We start from the raw sequence: 25,571 nt of genomic DNA on the forward strand, positions 1-25,571 counted from the left end.
CGAGGAGAAGTTCATAAGGGACCCAATAATAGCGGCAAGGCATGTGCATGGGGAGGGAGAAAGACCGAGAAATACACTGGCCTGGGCCATTAAGAAGGAGCACCCAGCCAACAGTATAGCAGAAGTGGTGGGTCAAGATGGGTCCCTTATTAGGGATATACAGGGGATCAATGATACATTTAGGGATTATTATGAGTAACTGTACAAGGCCCGCCCCACTCCGGGGCATGATGCATTATTGCGGTACCTGGATGAGGTTGCCCTCGGTTGGTTGGACCGGGAGGTGGGCAGCTCCCTCAATGATCCTATCACTGAGTAAGAAGTGCGGCTGGCTATAAAATCGCTACCCAATGGAAAAGCCCCAGGCCTGGACGGGATAACTGAATTTTATAAGGCCTATGTGGATCTTGTAATCCCCCACCTGATGGCAATGTACGAGGATGCTATGTCCAGGGGAGTGCTGCCGGAATCTACTAGAGTAACTGTTAGTAACTGTTCTCCTAAAGCCCGGCAAAGACCCCTGTCAAGTATCATCACACAGGCCGTTGTCGCTTATCAATACTGACAACAAAATACTTGCAAAGATACTTGCGAACAGTATACTCCCGCATATGTCAGCCCTGGTGTTGCTGGACCAGGCCAGATTTATCCCCGGGAGATCTACACAAAACAACTTAAGACACCCGTTTACCCTCATGCATAACGTTAATCCCGAAGTGCCCACGGTAGTTACGGCCCTCGACGCGGAGAAGGCCTTCAACTCTGTTGAGTGGTCTTTCCTCTTCAAGGTGATTAGATGCTCTGGTTTCGGCCTGACTTATATTAAGTGGGTTAAACTCCTCTGCACTGCCCCCAGAGCCTCAATATATACGAATGGTATGTCTTCTTCATATATCTATCCCTTCCGCGGAACGCGTCAGGGCTGCCCCTTCTCCCAACTCCTGTTCGCTCTGGCCATGGATGCTCTGGCTTGTCACATTAGGGAACTGCACGCGCATCGTGGTATCCGCCTACATTCACATCTCTCTACTATTTCCCTATATGCGGACAATGTCCTTCTCTATGTTAAACACCCCCGTCAGAACCTAACCCCTCTGACGCAAGAAGTGGGCAGATTTGGGGATCTGTCGGGCCTCCGAATTAACTGGGAAAAGTCTGAGGTTCTTCCTCTTACTCCGGCGACACAACAGACAGATGTGGGCAATGGATTCCGTTGGTGTCCTCAGAGAATAAAATACTTGGGCATTCTTGTCTCCACCTCATGAGATGCCCTGCTCAAAGCCAACTATATTGTGCCGTTAGAGGCTTTGGAACAGAAGGTGGAGGCTTCCTCATTTCCCCAAGCCGCCCGCATGGCTCTTGCCAAAATGGCATTGCTTCCTAAATTATTATATGTTTATAATAACGTACACGAATGGCCACCGGCGGGCTACTGGACCCATGTGCGGAAAATGCTGACCAGATTAGCATGGGCAGGCAGTCAGCCCTGGATCGCCTATGACACCCTGGCTAGCTCATATGAGTCGGGGGGGGCGCAGAATATCCTGACATGTATTTGTACTATTTGGCCACGCAGGTACAATATATTGCAAGCTGGAACCCTCCCAGCCCTGAGGCCCCACATTCTCTATTAGCGAAGGCCATCATGGGCGTCGACTCTTTGATGGCTCTACTATGGGGGGACAGGGGCCCAACACCGCGTGGGGAGGTGCAACCTTTAGCTATCTCTTGTAAAGCCTGGGATCGCATAAACTTGCTATTGCACAACAACCCCCATTATTGAACAGAGCTCCCTCTCTATAATGTGATAGGGATTCCACTTACACATGAACGTTCTTTTAGAACACAGTTCCAAGCCCTAGGGGTGCAAACCTAGGGAACTTAGTGGTAGATGGTCAATTTGTGCTTTGGGAGGAGCTAAAATCCAGAGGTGAACATGATGCAGTTACCCAGGTACACTATTTTAGCCTGGTATCCTCAGGGATAAATGGTCGCACTTTCCCTGTGCTCCCCCCTCCGACCCCGCACTGAGCTACATAGTTAAACCCCGGTCCACCGGAAAGTTGGTTTCCTCTATTTATCAACTAGTCAGAAGTGGTCAGGAAATCAAGAGCAAACAAGTAAACAATTGTGAGAGGCTTCACTTGGGAGGGTTTTTAGTGAGGATCAGTGGAAGTCCATCTGTCTGCAGACTTGGTACATATCCTTGTGCTCCCGATATAGACTGCTTCACTTTAAGTATATCCATCAAGCCTACTACTCCCCGCTTAGGTTGAGTAGGTTTTACCCTGGGAGGCCCTCTACTTGTAAAAGATGCAGTGTTGATCAAGTCGATTTTTTACATGCGAGTTGGAACTGCCCTCTAATAAGACCCTTCTGGGTAAGTATTGAGGGAGCGATGTCCAAGAAGTACTGAAAAGTTATTGGGCATGGCCACCGCGGTGGCCAGGGCTTGGGGGAAGCCGAACCCCCCTACGTATGCCAGCTGGCTGGAATGCATGGGCCTTTGTGAAAGTAGGGAAACTGCTTACTCTGCTATATTACCTGTTGGCTGTCGTTCCATTGATTCCTGGCAGCCCTTCAGACAATATAGACTGGATGAAGCCCAGATGCAACACTCCCCTGATAACTCTCTAGGCCCCTAGGGATGTGGGGCTAAGGTACTGAAATCTGGCCTGGTTGCGGACATTATGCAGGCCTTTACAACTAAGGGAGGGAAAATCTGGTTGGTGGTTGCCGTGCTACGACGCTTCTAAGTTATACTGATGATAGTTGCCCTGTGAGTCAAAAAGGGTAGGGGCGAGGGGGTGGAAGTTGTTGGGGGGGGGGGGGGGGGATTATGTCATAAGGGTTGGTTTTTCTTGTTTCTTGTGAAACAAAAAAGAAAGTTTGAAGAAAAAAAAAACTCAAATGAATAAAACAATAATAAAAAAAGAAATAATGTATGTCAACGTTTAAACCCTTCTTTCACAAAAATGTTCTTTTTTAAAAACGGACTAGAAACTATTCCAGGAAAAAAATCATATCACAGTCTTTTCTTGCCACAGTTTCTTCTCTGAGCTCCAGCCAATCAGGATTTTCATGGCCTTCCCACGTCACATTCTGCCTGTGTCTCGTCTGCTTCTTTTTGATGAATTAAGTCCAAAGTCAAACCAAATCAAAAATCCACACAACAGTTCAAAAGGCCCGAGAAGAGCAATAGGAACTCAGTGACGCGCAAACCACACTCAACGCTGCTGGAAGCACCTTCACCTTGCCGCACTCCCATCCAATAAGGACTCACAGGGTCTTCTGGTCGTTCCCTGCAACAGAGAAAATACAATCAGGGTGGGAAATAAGGTGTTATGCAGTGCTACTCGGCGCCTCTGACAGAATGTCCTCCGAACACAAGAGTTGTCTACCCCGCTAAGGTCAGTATTTCTCGTACCATCTGAAGCTAGTAGTTACCGCCACTGCTTAAAGGGCCTCCTATGAGCCATCTGTAGTTGAGACAAGCCTAGCAGCCTCACTTGTGCCGATAACCACTTGTATACCTTGAAGCACAGTGCTGCACACAGTTTTGCATTGTTAGGAAAGTATGGATAAGAAATCCCTTCAGTCCGCATGGCGATGTTAAATGCCATGCCAGCCAGGTAGAAAATCTGTCAATTTCCAGTGCGTTAACGTTGGAGACTCTCCTGCATGAGACCAGGCACAGCAACATGGCTAGTTTACCTGACAGTTGCTTCCCCGACAACAGGTATTATCTGGGCATTGCATGAACAAATCAACACCTTGTTGATGTCTCACAGCATAGTATATCTAGTAGTAGGGCTTCACCATATTAACAACTTTAAGAAGCCTCACTACTGCCGGATGCTCCCCTATCGGAGATCCGTCCACCGGACAGTGCCCTGCTGAGATAGCACATCTATCAACTCCTATCGTTCAAAAAGCCTTCCCTCCTTGGGATAAGGAGGCTAAGAAATGTAACAACTGCATTAAAGGAGCAGAAAAAGGATGAAAGCTTCTTGATCTCCCACAATGTCTCCCTGTGAAGCTTCCAGTTGCTGGAATCCCACAGGTAGGGCAAATTCCAATTCACAACAAAGTTCTGCACTCCTGTCAGGTACTGCTGTGATGGAGACCTGGTTGCTCAGGCAATAGTGCCAGAAATCTTTTGCTAACTCCGCTAACATACTGGATCTGGTCCCCTCCAGGCAATTGATGTAGAGGACTGCTGATATGTCGTCCATCCGAAAGAGGATGCAACATTTTGCTCGGTCTGTCGTAAGTGCTTGTACTGTGAACGAGCCTGCGAGTAACTCTAGGCAATTGATATGCAGTTTCAGCTCCTCTTGCAACCATCTCCCGCCTGTTACTGATAGGCTGCATCTTGCACCCCAACTTGACCTGCTTGTGCGACTCTACAACCAGGTCTGGAGCGTCGCGAAGAATGGCACGGCCATTCCATGCCTCCATATTGTGGAGCCACCACCTCAGCTCAGCTATGGCTTCTCTGTCCAGGGGAACGAGTTGGTGATAATGCAGCCCCCCTGCAGATGTCTGATCTTTAGCCTTTGAAGCGCCCTGTAGGGTAAAGGGCACGGGAAGATCGCTTGTATCGAGGGTGCCAGCAGACCCACTACTCTGGCTAGAGTCCGAAACGATATAACCTGCTTCTGTATCACTGCCTTCCACAATTGTTTTGATCGCCCCGAGTTTGGGGTCCGGAGGTTCTAGCCTTGCTTTGGAGGGGTGTATGACAAACTCCAGGAACTCCATACATCTGCTTGGGATAAAATCTGACACCTCTTGGTTTATCACGAAACCCAGAGATGAGAGGAGACTGCTCGCCAACTACACTTGCTCCAGTAACCGCGCTTTGTCCTGACCTAGGAAGATGTTGTCTACATACACTATCATTCTCGCTCCTCTCTCTCGGATAGCTGCAGCGACAGGTCGCAGGAGCTTGGTAAAGGCACAATGAGCGGAAGACAGCCCGTAAGGCAGACATTGAATTACCAGGCCTGGCCCCCTCCAGAGAAAACTCAAAAAGGGGTGGTGCTCGAACCCAACTGGCATGGTCAGAGATGCGTCTTTGAGGCCCAGCCTCACCAGCCAGTCCTTCTTCCAGAGAATGTCCCAGAGGAGATGGATCCCTTCCATGTTGAAGTGGTGATATACTAGCCAGTCTTTGTGGCTCTTCAGGGTTATTACTGGTCTTACTTTTCCCTTTTCTGTGCAGAAGGAACCCTTTTTGGGGAAGGCCCCTTTCTATAGCCCCCTTCAACTGGAGTTACTCCAGCTCTACCTCTAGAAGATGTGCGTCTGCTTTGGACGATCGAAATGGGTGCGGGCGCTGCGCTTGTATTGAGAAATATGTGCATTCCAGCCTGAACACTGCTACTTCTGCAATACCCAGGCATCGTCTGATAGCTTTAGTCCATTCTCTTGATACTGGCTCATTCTCTCCCAACAGCCCCCCCCCCCGTTTGCATGCAGGACTGTGCTCACCGGTACTTGTGCCTTGGTTTCGGAAGAATCCTCTGCAGCCCCTTTACCCTCTTCCTTGGGACCGGTAGAAGGTTTCCCGATACCTTGTCTCCCAGTAGTGGACTCTAGGCCCATGAGGACGTCTTTGCAACTAGAAAAGACCAACTGCTCAACCTCTGCAGGGGAAAATCTTCCTGATGGAGGAGTGCGCTTTCTCGAGCGCTGTGAAGGTCCCTAAAAATGTGTTAATTCCTTTTGCAAATGTTTCCCTTAACAGCAGGCCTTGTGCCCCCTCGCCAGCCTCGTATGTGGCCAAATCCCCCAAGCTTGTTGTCGGTCTTGGGCAACTTGCTCTATCTTCTATCCCAAGATAAGGTGCAATTCGCATTGCCCAACATGCAGACTGCTGTTTTGCCCCGTTCGTGGGTGTTTGCGCATCAATGGGCTCTCCTGTGTCCTTTGCTCTCTCTGTGAGGTCCATAATCTTGGTGATGGGGCTCCCAAGATCCAGGAGCTTGTCTTAACATCCCTTCTAAGTTCTGTCCTTGCGGGCAGCCTTGGTCACCTTCGTGATGAAGCTGAGCATTCTTGGGTCCAGCTCCGGTGTCTCCGCTACCTTACCCAGTACCTCGGGTCTGGGACACTCTGATTTCATTCGGTATCTTGCCTCCTTATCTAGAGACTTTAAGCACTGTGCCACATAAGCGGTCACCTTCAGGGATGGTGATCACTCTGAGGATCTAGGGTGCTGAATGATTTCTGGGTAGAACATATCGCAGATCTCCTCCTCCTGCTCCAGATGTTTCTTAGGCCTCTTAGTGGGAACCTGCCTCTTATGTTTGGTTACCTCTATGGCCAGAGTCCTTGTCCCCTATATTTTGCACCCCTGGGGTAGGCTGTAAAATGCTGGCATAAGGAAGGCACGGTATCGAGGTAAAATACAGACACAAGTGATCACAGTTCAAAGGGTGTTTATTAAACTGAATAATTGGTGAGAAAAAAGCCTAATCTAAACCTAAATCTACGATGGGAGCAAGCTACTACCATCAAATAATCATAATACAGTCCAAGTGGAGTCTATTCAAATAACAGGGTCTATACTAAAAACAATCTATTGCCAACCCTTACCGCTAGGCTACTAAATAGTGTGGGACAATGTTCATAAGATAAGTCAAGAAGTTATGGCCGGGGGCTCCCTTCCCTACACTTTCAGCAAGGGACGAGGCGGGACTCTTGAGCACAGCACACTCCTGGGTTTCTCCAGCACAAGCTTACAGTTCGTTTCAACAATATCAGGACCTTCTGTGGCGAAGTCTCTTTTACCCAAAGTCTCTTGCCTCAGAAGGCCTGATGGAACATAAACAACAAACAAAAGTTCCTTTGGTCACACTCCACGTTGGGCCATTACTCTTCCCCCCTTGGATTACCCTCAGCCGGGCTCTGATCCTACTTTCAACAATGGCCTCTCCCAGTCAGGCTCAGACCTACCATCCACTGTGGACATCCCTCAGTCGCGTTCACGCATGTCGACACAATGTTCACGGGTGTGTTAAGTTTTGCTCTCATTCACAGGCATACCTCAGCCGGTTCACCTTTGCCAGTTTAACACCTTGCAGGATTCACTTCCCTTAGCATCCCTCTGTCGGGGTCACACTTGCCTTAGTTCGCAATTTCACAGTTCACAAGAAAGCCACTCTAGACCAGGGCTGCACATATGATTTTGACAGAGGGCCGAAAGCACCTTACATGATGCCTATAGTGGGCTGAAAAGTAAATGTGGGTGGGGCAGTAGGCGCGGCAGGGCGTGGCATAGCAGGAGGCTTTATAAACCCCCCCTTTCATTAAACACATGGAAAAAAAGAATACGTTTTTGAGGAGTAACAGTTTATTTATATTTCAAACTTACATTTTGTACTACACATTTTCCATTGTTATCATTTATTTCCATTTAGTTATTGTATATCGTCTGTTTAATTAAAGTATATATATTTAAAGTATATATATTTTATTGACCCTTGATTGGACATTCTGTTATTTTGGACTGCTCAACTTTGCTCTTTGGGTTGGCCAAGAGGAGTATGGTCTTCGTTGAGTCAGGTTTCCACAAAAAGCAAAGGCTGTACATCTGCTAATTGTGCCTGTTTTAGCATTATTATTGGGTTCACTCTTGGAGTGCGACACTATGCCCCATGGCCCCCACCCCGCAACCAAACACTATGCCCCATGGCCCCCACCCTCAACCAAACACTGCGCCCCATGGCCCCCAACCAAACACTATGCCCCATGGCCCCCACCCCTCAACCAAACACTATGCCCCATGGCCCCCAACCAAACACTATGCCCCATGGCCCCCAGCCAAACACTATGCCCCATGGCCTCCACTCCCCAACCAAACACTATGCCCCATGGCCCCCACTCCTCAACCAAACACTATGCCCCAACCCCCCAACCAAACACTGCGCCCCATGGCCCCCACCCCCTACCAAAAACTATACTCCATTGCCCCCACCCCTCAACCAAACAATATGCCCCATGGCCCCTACCCCTCAACTAAACATTATGCACCATGGCCCCCAAGCAAACACTATGCCCCAGGGCCCCCACTCCCCAACCAAACACTATGCCCCATGGCCCCCAACCAAACACTATGCCCCATGGCCCCCACCCCTCAACCAAACACTATGCCCCATGGCCCCAACCAAACAATATGCACCATGGCCCCCACTCCCCAAACAAACACTATGCCCCATGGCCCCCAACCAAACACTATGCCCCATGGCCCCCCAACCAAACAATATGCCCCATGCTCCCCACTCTCCACCCGAACACTGTGCCCCATGGCCACCACCCCCAACCGAACACTATGCCCCAAGGCCCCCCAACCAAACACTATGCCCCATGGCCCCCCAACCAAACACTATGCCCCATGACCCCCCCCAAACACTATGCCCCATGGCCCCCCAACCAAACACTATGCCCCATGGCCCCCCAACCAAACACTATGCCCCATGGCCCCCCAAACACTTTGCCCCATGGCCCCCCAAACACTTTGCCCCATGGCCCCCACTCACCAACCAATCTGAAAGATTTTTTCTGTTTGGTGATGGGGGGAGCTTGGTCAGGGTGTGGTGGCCCCCACCCCGCAACTAAACACTATGCCCCATGGCCCCCACCCCTCAACCAAACACTATGCCCCATGGCCCCCAACCAAACACTATGCCCCCGTGGCCCCCAACCAAACACTATGCCCCATGGCCCCCCCAACCAAACACTTTGCCCCATGGCCCCCACTCACCAACCAATCTAATAGATCTTTTCTGTTTGGTGATGGGGAGAGCTTGGTCAGGGTATGGTGGCCCCCACCCCGCAACCAGACACTATGCCCCATGGCCCCCACCCCTCAACCAAACACTATGCCCCATGGCCCCCAACCAAACACTGTGCCCCATGGCCACCACCCCCAACCAAACACTGTGCCCCATGGCCACCCCCTCAACCAAACCCTGTGCCCCATGGCCCCCAACCAAACCCTGTGCCCCATGGCCCCCAACCAAACCCTGTGCCCCATGGCCACCACCCTACAACCAATCCAATAGATTTTATCTGTTTGGTGATGGGGAGAGCCTGGTCAGGGTGTGGTGGATGACCAGCAATAGATGGTTTTGTGTTTGTTGATGGGGAGAGCCCGGCCAGGGAACAGTGAATCCCTGGCAATAGATACTGTTTTTCATTGAGCAGACAACTAAGGAAAGACAGGCCATGCAGTGTTAAATAGACACAAGGCATTCAGTAGGTTTTGCACTGGTGGTATGGTGTGGAGAGGCATTTTCCCATAGCTGTATGCCATGGAGCTGGAAGAAGCCATCAGGACTCCTCTGTCTGCTGTTTCGTCTGAGATAACCCCTCAATGGTTTCTCAAGTAGGATGTGTGGGCCATTTATAGAGTTGTTAGTTTTATTGAGAAACATGATTGTTAAAACCTTACATCACTAGGCTTTGCACCAGATTAAGTAATTGCTGCCGTGGGTAAGTGATGTATTAATACCCATGCACCCATACTGGCCCGAACCCCACCCACCCCCCAACTCAGCATACAAATTCACAAACATACACCATGCACCCATACAGATCCCCAACTCAGCATACAAACTCACAAGCATACACCATGCACCCATACAGACCCCCAACTCAGCATACAAACTCACTAGTATACACCATGCACCCATACAGGCCCGAACCTCCCCGCCCCCCTCAACTCAGCATACAAACTCACAAGCATACACCATTCACCCATACAGACCCAAACCCCCACCCTGCCAAACATACACAAACATACAGGCAGGACAAAGACCTGACACACATGTTAGGGAGAATTCTCCTTCTATGGCTAATTTCCCTTACCTAGTGAGTTCCTCAGCAGCTTTGCTGGATTTCTGGAGTTTATTTTTTCCACTGGGTAAGAGTGTGAGCTTTTCCCTCACTCTTACCTGTGTTTTGCCATGTGTATTTCATCTGTTTTGTGATTGTGGACTCTGGAGTACTCAGTAGCTCCCCTTTTTTGTGTGTTACACAGCACCTTCAGTGCAGTAACACAGGGTTGGCATTTAGACTTCCCACCAACTCCATTTCTGGGGATGACAACTGTCCCCCAGAAAAGGGTAAAGGTGCCATTAACTTTACATAGTCATTTAACCACAGATCCAGTACACCCATGGAGTATTGGAAAGGGTTAATCCTTAGCCCTTTTTATCTGTACATCTTGGAGCATTGTTTCACTCCCTTAACATTAAGACCTGGCTGGTGGCAGTGGTACCTACCCTAATTTTCCTACCGCGATTATATTACATAACGTGGTATTGTTTTAGGCTATTTTAGGAGCCTCGAACTTTAAACCCGCTAGTCCAAATACTTTTAATTTCGGCTCCGGTTGGGTTTAATCACCATTTCTTTTTGTTAACATCCTTCTTGGGTCTTTCTTTGCGTGGCAAACCAGGTTTGCCTCCTTCGTTCGCCGACCTTTGGCGTGTCTTCTGACCAGAAGCCCTCCTTTGGCGTCTGGGTGTCTAGGTTGGCTGAATGTGAGGGAGGGGTGTAGTCACCCCCTGCACAGGGTCTCCGTGGAGAACCAAGTCGCACTTTGTGTTGATTGGCTGGAGGTGGTTGTCCAGGCTGGACAACCCCCCTGCTGAGTGATTGACAGCCAGGCTGAGTGAATGGGGGATTTTGGCATAAAAGGCAGGACTCTTGAGCTAGAAGGCAGAGTCGCCTCTGGAACTACAAGGAACCGAAGAGAAGTGGAGAAGAAGACGGCTGCTGCAACCCCGAGTCCCGGTGAAGATCTGCTGCAGTCCTGAGATATCTACCCCTTCAACGACTAAGAGAAGATCCAGTCCGGAGTCTTCTTCCCTTGAGCCTGGTGGGATCAACCAGCTCGTCTTTTCTTCAGACAGAGAATCCTCTCCTGGGTCGAAATCACTGCTGTGCTGTAGTGGTCCGGATAGCCATCAGAGGAGCCCTCTCCTGAGGGGCACTGCACAGGATTCTGCCTAACACACAAACAGCCCCCCCCCCCCCCAATATATACTTACTGGACGTGCTGGCAGGCAGACTAGCTGGAACGCTGGCAAAGTTTCTGGTACTACGGGTGGGGTGGCAAGGCTGAAATGCCTTCCGGCATCAAGCCTTACTGACCACGTCAGCCGTAGTGCTGGCAGTCCATTGGTGCAGCACACACGCACTACGTGGCTCGTAGGAGCTACGTGGTGCGTGTGCACTGAGCCAATGAGGTCAGTCTTTGTTGCTGGCATGCCGGACAAAACAGCATGGCGGGCCACAACTGGCTAGCGGGCCGCAAGTTGTGCACTTGTGCTCTAGACGCATTAGGTTCTCTTCTTACCCAAGTCCGGGTCTCAGCCCCCAGACAGGCTTTACACAATTCTATTAACACAATGTTCTTGTGCATTATACCGGTCACCCCAATTCGTAGGCATCCCTCAGTCAGGTTCACATTTGCCCCCGTAACACAGTTCACTTATAACTTCCTTAACTTGTCAAAGACTATCGACTGTACAAGGGGTTTTACTTGGCCCTCGTATGACCACTTTGGCACCTCACGCCGGCCTCTCCTAGGGCCGCTTGGTATTTGTAGTTGTAACAAAGGGGACCAGCCAGAGTCCTTTGAATGAGTGCCCATGTGGCCCCAGACCACTGCTGGTCCTTCACTGGGTTTTCTTAAAAGTTCAATCACACACAAGTTGTTTATTCATATAATGTTGCCGTTTGCAACCTTGAGCTCACAGTCCTCTTTATTATCAGCTCTCTCCCACTCACCAGCTGTTCTGAATTTGTTGTCGTTTCTTGCCTCTGGAGTCTCCTTGGCCATCAGTGTGCGAGGGCCCCGTGCACCGTTGACATCTGTCACACCACACGCCAGCTATAGTTTCTAGTCTTATGATTCTTTTCACAGAGGCTTTGCGGGTCTGGGTTGAAAAGGACAAGGGCACTTCCCTCCTTGTCGTCCTGTCGGGTCTTGCATCCTTGCTCCTTCGTTTTAACTGCCGTCCTGGAATAGCTGCTTCCTCGTGCGTTTGGCCTTGCTCAAAGTGTGTTCTCGTACTCCGCCTTTTATTCCTGTGGGGAAAGGAAAGGGCAGTCAGGTGTGTGCAATTATCAGCAATTGCCTCACTCTGCCTGACCCTTGTGTTGGGACATGTCAGGTAAACGGCTCTGGTGTTAGTCCATTGTCTTTCATGGAGTGAGAAAGTGTTTATGTTGGAAAAGGGGGGGGTAGTATCCTACGGGGTCAGGTTGGGAAAAGGTGTCATAAGGAAGGGGATACCGCGTCTCACCCTTCGGTGTCCCACTTCCACTCCCCAGAGACCCCTCATCCAGGTGATCTTCCCGCATTGGCCCACGCCCAGGAACTGGATCCGATAACAATGACTGTGTCCTGGCCACCTGGATGACCGATCCCCGGGGACTAGCGAGTGAGACACCTTTCGGTTTTTCACACTGGACGTTGCCAATTTCAGTAGGAAAGCTTTCTTCAGCTTTTGAAATGCATCGGCTGCCTCCTGGGGCTGATCTCTTATCCCCATATCTTGACCCGAGGGAGCAGAAGTGGCCTTACTCTTCTGGGTCATATTGCTTCCCTGATGTTCAACCCTGCCTTGCGGGTGTAAGTGGGATGGTCCTTCTCCTGGACTCTCATCTCTCTCTTCCCTTTTCCGATTTTGTGCAGGGACTGGCTTTTGTTTCTAATGAGGGCTTCCAGCTACTCAAACCTGTGCTGGAGGGGGTTTAACCCCTTGTGAGACTGCCTGAGCCTGCAAAACCCCCATGAACCCATTGAAACTAACAGCCAACTCTGTATCGTCCTCACAGCTGAATGCCTCTACTTCCTCCTGGGCCTCAAAAAGCATTTCGCCCTCATATTGCCTCTCCTCCTCCAGTGTGCCTTCGCTCCAGGATTCTGCCATATTCCAGCCAGGCACTGTGTCCCCCACCTTGTGATGACATTATTTCACAGTGATATGCCTCTTCAATGTGCACACAGCTTTCCTTATGTTTATGTCATTTCTAATATAATTATCAATATCTTATTTTTTTCGTTTCTACAAATGACTTTTCTTGCTCTTCTTAGGCGAGTACAGCTTATCCAACGGCTGTTCGGCGCTGAATAGCTCCGAAATCTCCTTGGAGAAGCTTCTGTGGAAGCTGTGGTGCTCCGCAAGGTTAGGAGATCGATCTTTGGCTCATGTGCGAGGATTGCACTGAAATCACAGGTGCTTTCCTCTAACGGCATGCATCGAGTCGTGCCCTTAAGAGTATGCGCTCCGGTACGCCGAACGCATTATGCCTAACTGTACTTTAGATGTCCTTATGGGAGACAGCTGGCATCCAAGCATGTGTCGTATTGCCCACAGACCCGGCTTGCATCTCCCTTAGTCCTGCATGGTGTACGCTCACCCTAATGCAAACACTTTCTAAATGTACTAACGCGAACGCTGTACTCGAGAGTTTTAGAGAAAAACGGGTGAACTCTAAATGCTGAACGTGCACTGGCACACTGTCATAAATGAACACGGGTATAGCTTAAAGGGCTCGAAATGCATGTTAATAGATCATTATATGCATCAGTATTCAGTTATGCGTCTACAACCACCCTGCATATCATAATGCAGCAATTACAGAGCTACAATAAAATGAACGCATCTACTGGAAAGCAGCAAAAAGAAGAGGAAGAGACCCAGACGGGATCTGACATGAGAAGGTATGGAGGGTCCTGATTTGATGGAGCTTTGAGAAGAAACATTTGCGGCAGGAAAAGACTGATGGGACATGTTTTTTCTGGAACAGTTCCTAGTTTGGTTTAAAAATGAAAATGTTTGGTTAAAAGTCGATTAACAAAATGTATTTTTGAGATTTGAATGCTGCTGGTTTGTAGCATTAATGGAGTGTAAGCATAATATTAGCCTCTGGTATTCACATAGATTCAGAGTTATATATTTGTTCTACGGACACAACTTCCCTGATGACGCAATAATAACTGTGCAGGTTTACTCTAGAAACAAAACTAGCCATTACAATTAGAGAGGAGGTCACTGTCCATTTCATAAAAGAGCAGACCAGTGTCACTGATTAAGATGTCTCCTACGTGTTCATCATTAAACCTGGATCCTTATGGAAAACCTCTGCTGAACAGCGACTGGGGACTAGGATCACCATCTTCCTCATGAAACATGCTAGTTTATTTCCTTGATTCCATCCTAAAGTTCACAGTCTTAGCTAGTGCACATCACGTTCCCAGGGGGTACTTTGCAAAAAAGCTTTACCCAGTGACTCACAAGTTCAGATTACGTAATACAAACAGATACATGGACACAGAGAAACATGATGTATACCAAATATGCAATCATTCCGATTCAGCTCAGATGCATTTGCTTAAAGGGAAGGTTTAGCAAATAGTATATGACCAACAGGTTATATGTACATTATAAGTGAAAATAATCATGTGATAAAGGTTAGAGCTTCATAAAACCACATCACATGGAGTGATCATGTCTCACTCGAGTTAACCATAAATGCGGATGTAGTAAATCATCTAATAAAATCTATGGGGCATTTAAGGGCTAATCACGCTGGTACACACATCTTGAGGTCTGAGAAGAATATAGCTAAAGTGGTAGCTTCCTTGTCAGCAGACTGTTATGGGGATACCAACTTATTCCAATGTATGTCGATAGAGGGGAATCGAAAATTGGATATTTAGTGCTTTTGTGACATTGCATGCTTCAATTGGAACTGGAGGGGCAGTAATTGATCCCTCTAAAAGAAAGCCTTATGAGCGTGAAGTGAGAGATGCTAAATGGTGTCTAAGAGCGGACATTAGGAGGGCAACTTTGTCGAATAAAGTTTTGTTTCTATATGTAAACATATGTAATATTATTTACCTGTGGCTATTGGTAAGGTAGATAACTGTCCCCCAGAAAAATCAGTGATAAACACTGCTCTGACCTGGCATACGCGGACGACTTAGTGATATCAGATGATACACTTAGTGGCCTGCGGAGATCTGCAGAAGCCTTATGGCATTACGCAAATAGCAACGGATTGACAATAAATCTGCAGAAAACCAAATTGATGTTTTTTACTAATAAAAAGGTCAGACGTACCAGCTTAAAAGTACAGAATTTGGAGATCTTATATACCCTTAATTATAGATATCTGGGCATTGATATTGAAACAAAGGGGGATTATCTCCGGTGTAAACAGAATAGAAAGATTAAGGCCGCCCAAATCCCTTCTCTAGTATATCGCTTTGCTATGACACACGGCGGCTTTACCATATGGCTGCACGCCTGTTATATCAACAGGTTTTAGTACCAATGATGATCTATGGTCTTGAAGCCCTTCAAAATATGGACCTGAACTGGTTGCAGGTTGTGGAAGGTAAATACTGGAGAAAGATCCTTGTCCTCCCAACCTGCACACTGATAGCCATTATTAGGCTAGAACTAGGATTGACCTCATTAAGATCTCTGGTACTTAAGAAAAGGGCTGAACTATATCTGTTGGTATTAAGTAAATCAGGTAATCCGTTAGTTGAAACCCTGAGGATTGAATCTGCTAAACAGTCTGAGAATCTCCTCCTAAAAAAATCAAGGTTGATTTATACCTAAAAGAAATTGGCTGGAACACTAGAGCTAAGGGGTTTACCCAAAGAGCTAGTATCGCTCTCTCTAAAAAAGCAGACTTTTGGGACTAGATTGTAAATTAGGCACATTTACTTTGTTAAGTATACTCTATATACTTACAAAAACTGCAGTTTTACCTTAATCTGTGCCCTGCAGTTAGAGTAAGGCATTTTATTTTGTTACTTAGGTTGAACTATTTGCCAGTGTTGGCCTGCACAGGAAGAATAAATCCGATACCAGATGCAGAACGCTACTGCCAACTTTGTAAGAACAAGTCATTTGCAGAAACAGGGAAACTTGTGCTGACAAATTGCCCTAAATTAGCCATGACATATTGGACCCAATATGGTAGATATATTCACCGAATTGACTGTATAGCAGAATCTCTCCTCTGGTGGAGTAGCATTTATACATTGAACATTAGGTTCTTGATCGCTATGTACAATGTTTGGCTAGTGATAGAGCGCCTATTGGGAATTTCCATCTGAAACAACGCTGTTACTTATAGAGATGTTAATTCTCCTTGTCTTCCTCATGTATTTACTTTCTTTCTTGAAACCCCTGGTTTATTGATTGGTAGAAGGATTGCGCGATTGATACAATCTGTTATACATTCCTCCTGAATTATGGACATGTGTTAGGTAATATTGGTATTGGTTGTATGTAAATGTATCCCATTAGGTTACCTTATGTTATTTAATCTAAGGATGGTAGATATTAGGTTTTATGTTTTTGTAATTTTGTATTGAGAAACTGAGTGATAAGTATATTGTATTTTTCTCTATGTTATCTTATATGTGTTACTGTGTAAGGTCCTCCCATACACTGTGTAAAGTTGTATTTAAGTATATACTTTTATATTTTGTGTGTAAAGTTTATTTATAAACTACATCACAATAAAAGTTAAATAAATAAAACCACATCTGTTTCCACATTTACCTGAAGAGCAACAACTGAGAGCAGGGAAATGGCAGCTCATTCAAAAATGCTGCCACTCTACTTGCCTTCAAGTAAAGCAAGTCCAGACCCTGTGCATACTCCCATCATCTTTCTATACCAGGGAGTTGCAATGAGGAGTCTGGGACAGTGCAAGAGAGAGAAGAGATTCAAAATGGTGTGGTTTCCCTTTAAAGGTTGACCCAGCATCACAATCAAAAGCACACACATGAACCAATTAGGCACAGCAAATCAGAGCTACACATTCATTCACATCCACAGGAGAAGACTCTAACAATAACCCCAACGCTAGGGGGAGAGGTCACAAGACCGATTAAGCTCAGTGAGGCATTGTGGGTGTCTGGAATAAGAGTGGGTGGCAGGATTTTGGAGTGAGTAGGAGTGCGAGAAAGTAGTTTGGTAGGGAATTGGAGACTGATAAATAAGCCTTCAGTAGGAGGTTGGTATGAATCACCAGAATGTTAAGAGGTAAGGTAAGGAGGGGGTTGGTTTGAGAAATCAGGTTGCAGGCGTTAAGAGGACATTGAGAGGAGGCTGATTTCAGACATCTTGAGAAGGTTGCTTTAAGAGACCAGGAGTTTGGTTGGAGACCTCAGGAGAGGATGGTGCTCTGTGTGGACTCATTGTAGTCCTAGAATACTCTGATACATTTCCTCAGACTAAGCCGTGGCTGCTCAGCTCACTTTACCTTGACTTTTTTTGGGGTGAGGCAGACACACAGATGGATCCTGCTGCCCATCAAAGTTTACCACTGTGTTGAATCTAGCTGCCCTGTGAAGTGGGCCACTGTTTTGAATCCTGTTTTCTTTTCATTTTTGACGCCATTTTAAATACTGCTGCCCTTCAAAGTTTGCCACTGTGTTGAGTCCAGCTGCTATGTGAAGTTTGTCACTGAGTACTGGTTCGTACATTGCTCAAAGCACTTGTGGAAAAACAATGTGTGTTGCATTTACAAAAATCTGTTTTATGTTTCTTTTGTAAAATACACGTGAAATGCACTTGTAATGCTGTATTAAATAATACACTATCTAACCATTGTTACAGGATTTACCAGGGGGTTTGCCTAATTGAGTTCCCAGGTATTATCCTTAATCCCTGAGGAACATCCAATCACTATCATTTCTTTTTGCAACAGTGAAACAAAAATGTCTAGTACAAGTTAAAAAAAACAAAAACAAAACATGGCGATAACATCTATATAATTTGTGCCTATAATTCACTCAGAATGTATAGCTCATGCAAAAAAAGGAGCGGGGCATGAAGTGACTCACTTTCACCAGTCAGCCCCTACTCTGGATAATTCCAAAGTCAGAGATGCAAACAGTTTTAGGAACTTGCACCTTGGCCCACAAGTCAGACAAGTACAACCAAGTTACAAAGAGCACATTTATAAAAACATTAAAATGAAATCCCCGATTTAACATAATAACCTCCCCACCCACCCAAATTCAGACTCCTGTTAGTAAATCAATGACACAATCAGAACGTACCCCCGTCAAACTGGAACTCTTACCTCCACATCAAACTTAGTCATGTCTGCTTTCCACTGGAAGTGCTCTTGTACCGCTCCACCGAAATCCCTGGCTGCCTCGTTGGAGGAGAAGCTGTGATTCTCCCCCGCACGATTACATGTGACACGAAATTTGATAACTTGGGCCTCTGCTTCACTTCCTTGGGTCGCATCACTAGTGTCCTTCTCTTCACTTTTAACCTGTACATCTTCATCGAGTAGCGCAGCCTCTTCCTCCCGTTTGCAATCTGCCGGCTCGGCAGGTATACTTAAAGAAGAATCATCCTGTTCCACAGTCTTCGAATCAGATACTCCATTTAGTTCAGGGTCCTGCTTCACTTTATTGCCAGAATTAGCTTGATTAGGCTTTCTACGTCTGGTTCTCTTCTTTTTCACACTGTTGTTCAATCTCCACACTTCTAAAGCCCTTTCCCAGGGAAGTTTCCCTGCCAGCTGTTGTAGATCTTCTAGAGCAGCTTCCTGTGAACAGAAAAATACAAGAAAATCAAAACAAGGCTGAAAAACATTCTGATCAGTTATAAATGTGTTTCTCCATTTTGGTCGACTAAGTATCCTGCCCTATTATGGATAGCCACACTGGAGCAGAGGTTTGGCAGGTAAGTAACAATTGTTTCATCTCTACTTTACGCAGCAGCACCAACGAGACAGAAATGCTATTGCAGTACCAACACAAAACTTTCCTTTTGGTGAAATTAAATAGCATTGAATGAAAGGATTGAGAAAGAACTTGCTCTGAAACAAATTGAAAGGTTGCAGCCATCTGAGAACTGGAGGAGTTACTTTCTTTATAATTCAAGACAGGCTATCCCAGGGACACATGAACCATGATTCATCACATAGGAGGTACTCCATGGGGGCTCGCTGTGGAAAAAGGTTTGGTGAGCTATGATGGAAAAGCATACATTTCAGGTGAGCCAGCATTTGTCACAATTTAGGACATTCATGATAACCTGCTATGGAACCTCTAGGTCATGATACTTTTGCCAATGACTTGCAAGTATTGCACAACAATGGTATAACTTTAGGACTAGACAGCCTAACCTCATCTTTTTCTGTGAGATATGACATTTTTGCCAATGACCAGGCAAGTATTTCAACAACACCTGTGAGATAAGCATGGTATCAAGAGAAAGGACACAAACAACAGAACTCAGTTTGAAAGAGCTTTGTTAAAATGTCAGGATGGTTAAAGGCCTAACAACCAAGTTAGGGATTTTTCCTGCCTAAAGAAAACTAAGGGAAGTCTGTGTCTGTAAGGACAAATCAAAAGTATGTCTGTGCCAAAGCCTATGCTTGTTCTCACATCTAGAAATAAACATGGCGTGGGGTTTCTTCTTGGTAAAACAAGCAGTGTTCAAAATTAAAGTCGCAGCTGCTCTCAGTTTAAGTCCTTCTTGGTCTTTTTATTTCAGGCTCACTACAGTTCCAATAGCGGTTTGTTTCACCAATGTTCAACCAGGCCTTTGAGGTTTCCTTCCCTAAGTTCAATATGGTACAGTTCACACAAAGGGAAGATCTTGAGGCTCCCTTTCCCAAGACAATACTTCTCAGTTGCTTCGATTCTCAGGGTTTCCTTTCCCAAGACTTCAAAGTAGTACCTATCCTAGATGTCACTTGTTCAATGTAAGAAAACAACAGGTTCACTTGATCATCCTTCTGACTTGTTTCATCAATTAGTTCTCAGTGGCTTACTCATAATGTCATTTGCTGGTCATCATTCAGGGCTTCCTGGTTTATGCACAGTTATCACACCACATGGTCCAATCACAGGTCATGCAACCAGGAACCCTCTCCGTCTGCTTGGCTTGATTCAGGATGACTGATCTTCACAGTCGAGAGCTTCTTGGTCTAGGCGCTGTTGTCAGACCGCACGGTCCACCCATTTCAGGTTGCTCAAACATAAGTCTCCCCTTAGGTTTGTTTGGCTCTCATAGGCTATTCTGCCTTGAGCTTTGGATTTTCCACACTTGGCTTTCTTTTTGGCTAGTGCAACCCTTTTATGCATATCTGCATGAAGTCTTTACTTTGCCACAAGTTCATAGATCTTCCTCACATTTGTCAGTCGAAAAGAGTGTGTTCAATTTGCCACCTGCCTTAATTCTGTTCACAATGTTGCTGATAAACAATTTGACATGCACTATGTCAGTTTAACTTATGTTCGTTGGTATTCAATATCACTTATTCTTTTTTAAATCAAACACTTTATTAAATTTTATATAATTGCACACAACACATTTACTTACTAAACAAAAGAAAGAAAAGGTGGGCCTCAGCCTCTTAGTCCATCAAGCATTAACAGAATAATATAAAAGACAGAACTATTAGCAACATGTGTTTGTGCACCTGACATACATGTGTGATTACCAAGCTTTCTTGAAAGTATAGTCTTACAGCGGGGTAGGGTGCGGGGGCACAACTCAGTCAGTGGGCGTCCTCCCATTTCCGCCATATTTTGTGCACCTTCTCAGAGCACCCTCTTGCCGTGTATACCCTGTGTTCCATTAAAGCGCATATGTCCACGTCCGTGGCCCATTGCTCGTAGCTTGGTGTTGTCTCCGATCCCCATAGCTGTGCAATGTTCCTTCTGATTATTGCCGTGGCAGTTGACAAGAACAGCTTCTCGTATTGTGTTAGGTCGCTTTCAACATCTGCCCCCAGTAGCAGTTGTTTCGGTTCTCTTGATACTGGTTTGCCTAAGGTTTTTGATATCTCATTGCAGCACTTCTGCCAGTACTGTTGTATGTTGACACACTCCCATATTATATGGAAGAAGGTACCTTCTTTGCGTTTGCATCGCAAGCATCGTGGGTCTGAAGTTCTACCCCATTTAAAGAGTGCCACCCTCGGATAGTAAGAGCGGTGTAGGATCTTGAGCTGGACTAGCCTTAGCCTGAACGAAATGATCACCTCCCGGGGGTACATCAGCGCGGCTATCCATTCCTCTGGCTGTAGTGTTCCCACGTCCCGCTCCCATTTGTCCTTTGGCTGGTTAGTTCCAGTGTGGCAAAGGATGTGATTGTGTTGCACATGGTTGAAATGACTTTGTTTTTAATCTGTTCCAGAACTATATTGAGTTCCACCGGGGTACATTCGGGCATGTCACACATGTTCTTAGGGTGGTGGTACGGTGTGTGTTTCATTTGGGTATAGTGATATCTTTCTGTGGGCGGGAGGGAGAAGGGTCGACTGCAGTGTTTCAAACGGGACCATCTTGTTCTCCACATTTCCGATCTTTGTTATTACATGTGATTTTCAGGCAGGCCATCTGGGAAGCTTACTTATTTCTGGGAGGAGTCTATTGTTCCACAGCAGTTGTACAGGTGTCAGTTTTTTGTCCTATCCCATGTATTTATGCGTTATGCCCAGATTCGTGTAATCTGGGATGACATGGATGGGGGTGTCGCTCTGCTCAGGTCACGGTAGAGGAGCTCTAGGGGTAATGTTGTGCTATCAGCGTTTATTCCGCTGATGTGTGGTAGGGTCGCATTCCCGTGTAGTATGTCATTCACTACTGTCATCTGACTGACCCAGTAATATGTTTGTATTCGGGGTAGTCCGATTCCGCCCTCCAGATAGACCTCTGGAGTGTTGAAATTGATATACGTGGATGCCCTCCGCCCCACAATAGTTTCCGGAGAACCCGGTCTATTTTCAGAAATTCGTTCTCTGGGATGTGTAGTGGGGCGTTTTGCAGAATAAATAAAAGCAGAGGGAGGGCAATAATTTAAAAAAAGAGCTGCTCTACCCATTAGCGTTAGTGGCAGGGAGACCCAGTGGCGGGTGTCTTCCGCGAATCTTGCTACGATTGGAGGTAGATTCCTGGGTATGTAGTCTGAGGTTTTTCGTGATTTGTACCCCTAGGTAGTTAAATTGTTCTGTTTCAATACGGTAAGGGCAGTTTCTTGGTATTGTGGTATTTGCCTCTCCAATCGGGAATAGTGTAGACTTGAACCAGTTGACGTGCAGCCCACTGAAGGCTCCGTATCTCTCTGGCAGGCGAGTGACTACATGCAGGAATTAGCTGGGTGTTTTAAGCAGATCGTCTGCATAACAATGAGACTTTGTCTTCCCACGTATCAGACCATCGGAACCCATACCAGAGTGCCGTATCTCTCAGAAGTATGGCGAGGGGTTTATGGCAATTGCAAAGATCATGGCTGACAAGGGGCAGCCCTGCCTCGTGCCTCTTCCCAGGACAAAGGGATCCGACTGCCAGCCATTAACCTTGGTCATAGCTCTTGGGCCGCTATATAGGAGTTTCACTCTGCTTGTAAATTGTTGACCAAATCCCATGCAGCTCCTTATTACCCAGAAGGCCTTCCAGTGCACTGAATCAAAGGCTTTCTCAAATTCGATAGCCAGTAGTGCCATCGGACACTGAAAATGACCATCTCATTCCAACGCTGAGTGCAGCCTATAAAGGGTCATCCGTGTTGATCTCTGGGGCATAAACCCGCATTGGTCTGGGTGAATCAGTGAAGGGATGACTTGTTGTAGCTGGTCCGCTAATACCCTGGCTACAATCTTTGTTTCACTATCTATTAGGGAAATAGGTTTGTATGAGCCGCAGAGCTCAGGGGGTTTGTCTGCCTTAGGAAGTACTATTATTGTAGCCTCTCTCAGGTCCGGGGATAGGGAGTCTTGTTCTCGTGCATTCTGGTACAGGTGTGGAGCAATTACATTTGCTCCTGCTTTCTGCCATAGCTCCACTGGGACGCCGTTCGGGCCTGGAGCTTTCCTGGTTTTGAGTCCAGCCATGGCTGCCAGCACCTCATCCTCCGTGATTTCCTTCTGCAGTAGGTTCCGTTGTAGCGTGTTAAGGGTGGAGAGGGCGATTTCTGCCATGATCGAGCTATCAATGGGGGCAGTAGGTGTTCTATACAAATCAGCGTAATAGGCTGCAACTCCCCCCGCTATGTCTTGGTCTGTTATCAGTGGGTTTGAGTCACCTGTATTGAGCTGCCGGACTTGACTGTGTCCCTCCTCCCTGCGTTAAAACCAGGCCAATATCTTGCTGGCTTTGTCTCCCGTTTCGTACACCCTAGCTCGCATCGCCCTGTGTGCTTGCCTTGCATTGTCCAAAACTACGTTCTGCAGGCGTTTTTGTGCTAACAATAATGCCCGATGTGTATCTTGTGTGTCCTGGGCTAAGTGGGTTCCTTCCGCGTGTTTCACTTGTTATTCCGCTTCATGTATCTTGGAAAGGTATTTCTTTTTCTGAGCGGTGGTCCAGGAGATGAGTTCACCTCTTAGCACAGTTTTATACGCCTCCCATATTATCTCGGGGTCGGCAGCGGTCTCTGTTTAAATCAAAGTAAGATTTGGTTGTGTCTTGGATTTTGTCCATTAGCTCTTGAAAGCCCAGGTAGTAATAGTTTAGGCACCAGCTGGGGCACGGTGGGAGCTGCCTGGAGGTGTTGAGCTCCAGTACCAGAGGAGAGTGGTCAGATATCCCTCTGGGGAGTAGATATGCCTTGTGTGCATTATGTATGTCTGTTGACGGGAGAAAGAAGTAATCCAGCCTTGAGAGTGAGGCATGTGCCCCGGAGTGGTAGGAGTATTCCCTGCAGTTGGGATGGAGGTCTCGCCATGCCTCTCGCATACCCAGGGCATTTACAAATGTTGCCAGTTTGGTATTCGCCGTAGGGTCTCTGCTGCGTATATGTGTGCGATCTAGCCCTATGTCCATGACTTCATTAAAGTCCCCTCCTACAACCATGAAATCAGACATGTCCTTTATGATCAGGTGGGAGATATTGGTAAAGAGTGTTGTCAATAGAGTGGGTGGTGCCTAGTCTGCCACCAGTGCAATAGATTGTTCCCAGAGCGATCCCGTTACATATGTCTATCTGCCTCCTGTGTCCTGGGTGACGGTGTTCAAGTAGAAGGGGAGTTTCTTATGGATTAGTATCAATACGCCACGAGAGCCCATGGTAAAGTCTGCGTGAATCGCTAGACTGTAATTTGTGCGTTTGAATAGGGTACAGTTTGTGCCTGCTAAATGGGTCTCGATCAGGAACACCGTTTGGTGTGTGTCTATTCAGGGTTTGCACGAGTCATCTTTTGATCACGTTGCCTAGGCCATTGACATTCCAAGTCATAACTCGGATGGTCCTGGAAGTGTTGTTATGTGTTTTGACGTCATCACCAGTGACAGGGGTACTGTGTGCCGTGATACATGACAGGGGGAGCCACTCTGGGCTACGTTTGTATGTTGCTGTCTTCTTGCTATGCTTGGGTGTGCGTTGTGCTTGATGAAGTCATTTAATAACTGAACCAAACCAACCCCTAGCCCCCCACCCTATACTCCTCCCAACTGGAAGCATCAGTCGCCCGAACTTACAAACCATTTAGTTGTCAACCGGACAACTCACATGCAGTAAACTTCTAACGTAATCTAGTTTAACTCCCCCTAGTGTAGGTGGTATTGGGGTATTGCCTTACTCCAACGGAGTTGAGGGTAGCTATGGACGGGGGGCGGAAGTCCCTCTCCCGTGGACGCATTGTGTTAACTTGGTTTGCCCACCATGTCACGTCGGGTCAACAGGCTGAATGCTGGATTCTGCAGTTTAGCACTTACTGTCGTGTATGAAGGGTCCTGCCATGGAATGAGTTGAATGTCAGCCCCCAACGTCTTCCGGCGGGTTCTGTCTCAGTGACTGTGGAGGCATTGGCCGCTAGTCGACAGGCACCCTAGGGTTTCTGTTCCTGTTGCTTCGAGGTGTCGACCAGTCTCCATCAATGTGCTGCTCAGCCCAGCGCCATGCTTCCTTGGGGTCGTTGAAGTGGACTGTGGTACCTTTATGGTATCTCTTGAGCTGGGTGGGGAAAAGTAGCCCATATTTGGCACCCAGCGTATGGAGATGTCTTTTCAGTGGATCGAATGATTGCCTTGCTTTCTGTACCTCTCTTGTAGTAAGGAAGAAGGCAATTTTAGAGACGTTGAAAGTGATCGTGCCCTTGGCATGTGCTCGTTGTAACAGCGTGTCACGGTCCCTGTAGTTCAGGAGCTTTGCTATTATGGTGTGCGGTGGAGCGCCGGGCACTGGTCTTCCTGTCGACATGCGGTGTGCTCTTTCAATGGAAAAAGAACTTGGAGAAGGTGTCCGGTTCAAAAAGATCTGCAAGCCATTGTTCGAGAAAGAGCTCTATGCTGGGGCCTTCTGCTTTTTCAGATATGCCAAATATGCGTACATTGTTATACCTTGATCTCCCTTCTTCAATTCTTTCCTCAAGTGTTTTAAGTTTGGTCGAGATACTGTGCAGTTGTTGTTGCATGTTGTGCAGCCCATCTTCGGCGCCAGAGATGCATTGTTCCGCCTCTCCCGTGCGCGGGTTTAGTTTCTGCAGGTCATGTCTGAGGAGGGAGACGTCCATGCTTATCCCGTCCATCTTTTGCTCCATGGACGAGC

The 25,571-nt window shown here is 47.0% G+C and overlaps 1 protein-coding gene across 1 annotated transcript in view; it reads right to left on the reverse strand.

Moving 5' to 3' along the window:
* THUMPD3 (THUMP domain containing 3) overlaps positions 1–25,571 on the reverse strand; it is a 160,406-nt gene that overhangs the window by 67,995 nt on the left and 66,840 nt on the right. Inside the window, exon 4 of the mRNA XM_069643467.1 lies at positions 18,142–18,618. Coding sequence (XP_069499568.1) covers positions 18,142–18,618 — 477 coding nt within the window. The remainder of the gene's footprint in view (positions 1–18,141; positions 18,619–25,571) is intronic.

This window comes from Ambystoma mexicanum, chromosome 2p (genome assembly GCF_040938575.1).
Source record: "Ambystoma mexicanum isolate Mex_15411 chromosome 2p, UKY_AmexF1_1, whole genome shotgun sequence".
NCBI classification, from domain to species: Eukaryota; Metazoa; Chordata; class Amphibia; order Caudata; family Ambystomatidae; genus Ambystoma; species Ambystoma mexicanum.